At 35.5% G+C, this 7,496-nt stretch overlaps 1 protein-coding gene across 2 annotated transcripts in view; it reads right to left on the bottom strand.

Moving 5' to 3' along the window:
- Positions 1-216: 216 nt before the first annotated feature.
- The window catches only part of POLR3G (RNA polymerase III subunit G), a 43,574-nt gene continuing 36,294 nt past the window's right edge, over positions 217-7,496 (bottom strand). The window contains exon 8 of one of the 2 annotated variants that reach the window (XM_043593500.1): positions 217-2,533. In XM_043593500.1, coding sequence (XP_043449435.1) covers positions 2,447-2,533 — 87 coding nt within the window. In that variant the 3' untranslated portion in view covers positions 217-2,446. The remainder of the gene's footprint in view (positions 2,534-7,496) is intronic. The other variant, XM_043593511.1, reaches the window with a different exon arrangement.

Here is a 7,496-nt window from a genome sequence, read left to right as displayed (position 1 = left end):
GGTGATCACACTAATATTACACTGTCTGCCAAATCTTAATTTATCATGACTTTAATCACCTTGAGTTTTCTTTTTTGTTGGTGTTTATTCAAGAATATTTGATAGTGTCATTCTTGCTCAATAAATATTTTACTAGGTAAAATCTGTATTTTCTCTATCAAATATATTTAAGTAGGCTCAAAATAAAACATATTCATATAAAACAAAAGGACACAATTTTGTTTTGTAAGAATTTAATGTGTAAACAAAAAATAAGCATTGTAGCAAAAAGGTATGCCTGTTAATATAGCAAATTTAAAGAGACTTCAAGTACTTTTTTATATATGGGAGGCTATCTTTGCATTAAAGTTTACCTTCTTATGGAATACCTAACTTCAGTCCCTGAGAATTTAAGCCAGAAAAACAAGACTCATGCTGGTAAAGCAACCTGCAAATACTACCTCTCTGTTCTCACGGTTGGTCAACCTTAAACTTCTACAAAGATCTTCCAAGGGGGGAAGACAATGCACTTAAGGCAGATGGCTGGAGCCTCCTGGAGCTAATCCTTGCCTAAAAGTTCTGTCTTACCATCTGCTGGACTAAAATTGTGGACGCAAATTGAAAGCTAGGAAAAATACTTCAGTGCATTTGCTCAATTCACAAAGTTATCTGCAGATTTATAATAAAGCAAGTAAATAGAACCATTGAGATCAGATTTCTATAAATTAAGTGGTATTTGGCTAAGGTACTAAGGAAGTGAGAGAATGAAACAATATTTTTTAAATTTTTATTTTTTGAGAGAGCGCATGTGTGCAAGCACACACAAGTGGGTCAGGAGCAAAGGGAGAGGGAGAGAGAGAATCCCACACTCAGTGAAGAGCCCAGCGTGGGGCTCCATCTCACGACTGTGAGGTCATGACTTGAGCTGAAATCAAGAGTCGATGCTTAACCGAATAAGCCACCCAGGTGCCCCTAAAACATCAATGTTTTAATTAATAACCCTAAGTGACTATTTGCCCATTACAACTGGAAACTTTATGACCTTCTAAGTCCAGTAGATTGTTGTTTAATGTGGACTTTTTTATTCCTGTTTTCCATTTAGAATGTTTACAATTTCCCAGAAGCTTATTTCAATAATTCACATATGATCAACACAGCACTGAACAAATGGTCTTCATACGCATCTTGAATTAACTGAGGAAGTATTAAAATTGAAAGTGATCTTTTTCCTGAGAAAGTCACATTACAAAATGGCACAATATAAATTTTCTCCAATCTTCCCCTCCAGAATACACGATGGGAAAATCAGATTATAATATATTTTTTGAGGAAAATATGTTTGATTTTTAAAACTTTTAAATCACTTACCAAGCTACAATTTTTTAGAGGGTGATGACCAAATTAAAATTAAGTGATCATTTCTATAAGGTATGAATGAATACATACAGCAAATTTTGGTTGGTGTTTAAGCAATTTTTGTAGGAAATAGTTTACAGGTGGAGAAACTAAGGCACAGAAAACCAAGCTCATTTTCAAGACTGAGTCTAATGGTAAAGGCAGAAGTAGAATTTGGCTGTGATTCTCAAGGTTAGAGGGTAATAGTTAATACCTTCCCTAAAGAGAAAATTTATTCCTTTTGGTAGGTAACATTAATCATCTAAGAATACATAATATGAATTCCCTTGAAAATCTTTGGCATTTGTGTGTCTTTGGAGGCTGAGGGTTTTTATTTTCCCTGCCAAAATAGAAAAAAAGCAGGGGAGCTAGTTTTTAATAAACAAAAAAGATTGCTCTTGATTTTAAAATGACCTGAGTTTTATTCTGCACTGTGATATAAATCACTTGGGTAACTAGAAGTCCTATGAAATTTAACAGCAGGCACTACACCTCAAAAATCTGGCATTTTCCCCAGCGTGTATGTTTTTGATCACAAAACTTCCAATCTCATAAATTACACCGTTGTGAATTCAGGTAGGTTTATGTAGTCGTAGCACAGAACATACCATGTAAAAGTAAAAGATAAAATTATTTTCAAGTTTCTTTGTTTTTAAAGTGCTCCTTGTGCAGTATTAATCAATGTTCAGATTACAGAAATCCACTATGAAGACCAGTACTAGTTTTACAACAGATCAAGTTAAACAATAATTTGTTCAAGTATGAATACATAGATTAAAAGATGCAAAAACTCTAGGCACATTCAAATCTGAATAATACAAAAAAAAAAAATCCACTTGAACACATAAGAGGCATGACAGGGTGTTGAGAAGGAATGTCAGAGCATCAGAGACTAACTGGTAAGGTACCTTGTATGTAAACTCAATGTGGTTCCGAGTATTTTGACAGCAAATATTTGTCTAACAAAACAGGAACAAAAATACAAAACTCATTCCTTATCAGAAATAGAAAACAAGTCTGTCCAAATATTTAGAAGCTGTATCATAAAGATATTTTTGGAGACATTCCATAGCTAATAGGTTGCTTCATCCATGTTGTCATCACTGTCTGCACCAAAATCATCTCCATCTTCAAAGTAGGAATTAATGTAGTCATTTTCCTAAGTGAAGTGAGAAATTTCTCAGTTAACATTAAAATGAATTAGTAACATTATTAAAAAACATAATTTAGGCTGTCCCTTTAATCTTAATTTATGAATATCAAATCTGGATAATAAGAAAATATATCTCGCTTTAAAAAAGTCTCTGCTATTTCATCTCCTTAAAAAATATTTTTCACTCCCATCTACCTGTGCTGCTTTCCACAAGACCATTACCTCCTACTATTCTCAGGCACCAACTAGTTAAGAGAAAATGAAGGAATGTCCGTTACTCCTTAGTAGAATGATACATCGAATTCATTATACCTCAGTAAGATGATACAGGGTTTAGTTAGCCAAACCACCAATTAGTTACTCCAAACAAATGTACAATCAAGAAACAAAGCCAATTTACATTAACATTCAAGTACACCAGAACTGAGGTTTTCAGTCCTGATGTGTAATTGAGCGAAAGTAGAGGGATTTTTGCTTTCTATCAAAATACAAACCTCAAGATACCAAAAAAAAAAAAAAAAAACCTAGAAAATGCCATATTCCATCCGGGAGCCCTCGGTTTCCTTGAGGTTAAGAGGGATTAAACTCCTGGGAACATTTCAATTATTAAGACAGGGTAAGACTATTATCCATGTAAATGATTCCTGATATTTCTGTGCTTTCTATCAAAAATTTAAAAATCCATTTTGGATATGGATTAAAAGAAATTTAAGAGCATTATTAACCAATTCCAGTGTATGGGATGTATCTGGATTTTGATTGGAACAAACAAAAAAAATTTGGCGGACAACTGAAAATATTTGAACATTGGCTTAATATTTGATGATATTAAGGATATTAGGTGTACTAATGATGTTGTGATGTTGTTAAAGAGTCCTTATTTTTTAGTCCATACTGAAATATTTATGGATGAAATGATACAATGCCTGGGATTTGCTTTATAATAATCCAAGGTGGATGGGGAATGGAAGTGGGGCGGGATAGGAGTGGACTGGGTGAATGAATGGGTGGTTGAAAGACTGGCTATAAACTGATGATTGTTAAAGCTGGGTGATAAGTCCATAGATGTTTATTTTACTAGTTACTAGATTTTTGGACATCATTGAAATCTGCCATAAAAATATTAATCTGCATTTCTACTCTCTATAACAGGAGTTACGATACAGTAACAAAATAAAGACTATTCTCTAAAGAAAGGCATCTGGATTTCAGCTTTATAAGTATCTATGTGGTGGGATTTTTTACTATGTAACTTTATATAAATAATGCAAGACAACTTGCATTATTCAGATATAGATTTCATTACTTTGTCTTCCCTCAACACTGTAAGTTTCTATATCCAGTAAGTTTCCGTATCATCTCCAGTAAGATGGCCTGGTTTCTCTGTTGCCAAGAAATCTAATGATGTCTGGAAATATGGCTGAAGCCTGGGGCTAGTGTACAGGGGAGGTGTGGCATGGTTGAGAGTTCAAATGAACCTCACTGTAAATGAAATTGGAAGGGATACTCCACTATTCCATATCAAGCACATGCAATTTATGCTTTAGACATGAGCACCTCCAAGTACATTCAGTGATTCACAATAGGTAATTTCGTGATGTTAATAATATTGATACAGGTGCAAAGTGAGAACTTGTTGAAACTGATGGCTTAAATGGTTCTTGGCTTTCATTTGAACGCTTGATTTTTTTCTTTAATAACAACATTCACAAGACCGAGGAAAGAAAAAGTCTGTATTTCTTGAATTTTACATAGAGGTGTTATATAGATAGTTATGTATATATATATATGTATGTATATATATAGTTATGTATACGTATATATATATATATGTATACATAACTATATATAGTTGCTCCATTTACTCTTCAGAAACAATGCTTATCAAATCCTCAATACATCAAGTAAGTTAATTAGCATGATTTTTTCATTAATTGACTGCTAAAAAGAGTAAAGAATAAATATAGAAAAGTCTTTAATCTCCCCTCTTCATCCTTCACCCAGCCTCATACTCAAAACAGGTATCATTTCTCTATTAAAGTGGAAATATATTTATATAAACTGTTTAGTGCTTTGCTAAGGCCTAACACAGAATTCTGAAACTACTAGAATCCTGATTCTACTACTACTAGAATCCTGATTCTGTTATTCTTGTTAGGAAAGATCTTACTCTCAGCAGAGCTCACCTCAAGCAGACTTTATAAGCAGAGCATTCCAAAAGCTAGCCTTGTCTAGAAAACAAGCCACTAGCCACTAAAAGCTAATAGCACGCCATGACCCCCAAGACCAGTTATGACACTCAAAAATGTCTCCAAATATTACCAGATATACCTCAGAGGGCAAAATTACCACTGGTAGAGAACCACTGGTTCATAGCAACAAACTTTCAAACATGGTCTAACCATGGCTCCTTCCAATCCAAGCAACGGGGCTTTCTAAAATACAAATATGATAAAACTACTCTACGGCTTAAAACCCTTCAATGGCTCCCCACAGCACTCAGGGTAAGGTAATATTGTTCAGCCTGGTACTTAATATCCCCCCCTTTTTTTGTCTCCGGCTTCATGTCTCCACACACCCCCACTTACATCCTCCAGCCTAGCCATACTGACTCACCTGGTCAATTACACTAGTATGCTATACCCTCCTCGCCTGCAAGCCTTCTCCACACTCTTTCCTCTATCTGTAATTATCTTCCACTCCATTTTTCATCTTGATGTGATTTAGTCTTCAGATTGTCTTTTTTGAGATACCTTCTTTCATATCATTAAAATGGAGTTTGGTGCCCTTCTTACGTACCCCTGTAACATCCTGAACTAGGTATTACACCATAGCATTATTCATTATATTATAATTGTCTCTTCTCTTGTGTGTCTCCCCACTAAACCAATATCCTTGATGGGAGAACTGTATCTGATCCTGATATTCCCCGTGTCTAGTACAATTCTAAGAACAACTTAGTATAAAAACACACTGAATGAAAGAAAATGAGTAATAGGTATATATAGGGCAACTAAAACTTTGGATAAGGATGCATACAGGGAGACTGTAGAGAGAAAAGGAATTCCAAAGGAAGAACTCTGAAGAATACTAACATTTAAAGATGAGAAAGAAAAGAACTCAAAAGAGACCACGAAAAGGTACCAGACTAGGAGAAAAACAGGAAGTGTTGTGTCACAAAAACCCAGAAAAGCAACAATGTTTGCCTATGTCTTAGCATCCAGCACAACGCCTGGCATATAGCTGATGCCATAATTGCCTTAATTTGTTGAATTTAAATAAAGGAAATAATATTTTAATCATGATGTTGTGAGAGTGTTAAATGTTGCAGAAAAGTCCAGTGAAATAAGGACTAAATTTTATTTATTGGGGAACTTGGTGGCAACAATTTTAAGAGCATGTAGGTGGAATCAGATGAAAAAGAACTAAATGCAGGAGGTTACAGGGCAGTGAGCAAGTGAAGCAAGCTAAACAACTTCCCAGGACACAGCAGCACACTTGGAGGGGAATCATAATGAGAGATGAACATGTTTTTGTTCGTTTTTTTTTAAATTTTTTTTTTAACATTTATTTATTTTTGAGAGACAGAGACAGAGCATGAGCAGAGGAAGGGCAGATAGAGAGAGAAGGAGACACAGAATCTGAAGCAGACTGCAGGCTCTGAGCAAGCTGTCAGCACAGAGCCCGATGTGGGGCTCAAACCCACAAACCATGAGATCATGACCTGAGCCGAAGTCGGATGCCCAACCGACTGAGCCACCCAGGTGCCCCGAGAGATGAACATGTTTTAATGCATGAATGGAAAATATGAGTAGGAAAAGAGATTGAAAATATGAAAAGGGAAATGACATGAGGATTATGGTTCCCACCCACAAAAAGGCAAGACAGTTAGTTCCAAATACGATGAAGCCTATTTCTTCCACTGGAAAAACAAACAAACAAAAAAAACAAAAAAAACAAGGAGGAAAGACATTTAGCCTGAAGGCAGAGGACATAAAATTATGGGAGTATCTTCTTGATGGCTTCATTTTCTGCATGAAGATGCTATTATCTGCTAAGAGTGAAAGGAAAGGTAGTCAAGGAGAGGGATTAAGAAGAAAAGAGATGATCTAAAATAACTGCCGTAGACAGAGGATTTGACAAGAGAAACAGAGAAATCAAGTAAGCCAACAAAAAGGGGCTAGTGTTGTTTTAGTGGCATGGGTTCCTGTGATTTCTCAAAAAAGCTCAATAGGCAGTTTGGAGGGGAAAAGCAGAGACAGTGGAATTGATCACAGGTTACTTTGATCTCAAGTGGGTGCTGGGAGGACAAGGGAAGAGAGGAATGGCAAGAAAGCAGTTAAAGGGTGAGCAAGGGTCTAGGTCCCTTAGGGAAGGAAATTAAGACAAGGAACCAATGAAGGGGAAATAGAGAATCAGAGAGCCTGGCGGTCTCAAACATGTCAGAGTGTAGGAATAAAAAAAGTGAACGATCCGGAAAGAAAGCTGGAGACAGGTTTAATTTTAAAATGTTTAAATTTAAAATTTATCTGGAAGAATAAAGAATACTCAGGAAAATTCTTCCAAAAATGTTAATAATCAGAAGCTTCTATTAATTGCATCAGCAGAGTGATGGTTCAAAACCAGATCTCAGAAATACATCTAAGTCGAAATGAGAATCTGAGAGCTGATACAGGGGAATTTCAAACCAGTGAAGAAAGAAAAGTGTTTAATAAATGAGGTTAGCGGCTGGCTAGCCATTTGGAGATAGATAAAAATGGATCCAGACCTCTCCCTTTACACCAATGTAAATTAAAAAAAAAAAAATCCAAAATTTAATGTAAACTAATTAAAGCATATAATAAAGATTTCACAGCTGTAGCAGTTTCAGGTAAAGAAAAGATTCGGTGGCATGTGAGGAGCTATAATGGAGTGAAAACAAAGTGCACTGTCATGGAGAAGAAACTCTCAGCCTAGGACTACTGCCAGA

The sequence above is a fragment of the Prionailurus bengalensis genome, chromosome A1, assembly GCF_016509475.1.
Source record: "Prionailurus bengalensis isolate Pbe53 chromosome A1, Fcat_Pben_1.1_paternal_pri, whole genome shotgun sequence".
In the NCBI taxonomy this organism is placed as follows: Eukaryota; Metazoa; Chordata; class Mammalia; order Carnivora; family Felidae; genus Prionailurus; species Prionailurus bengalensis.
Note: the sequence above shows the minus strand (reverse complement) of the source record. Positions and strands in the feature narration are given on the sequence as shown.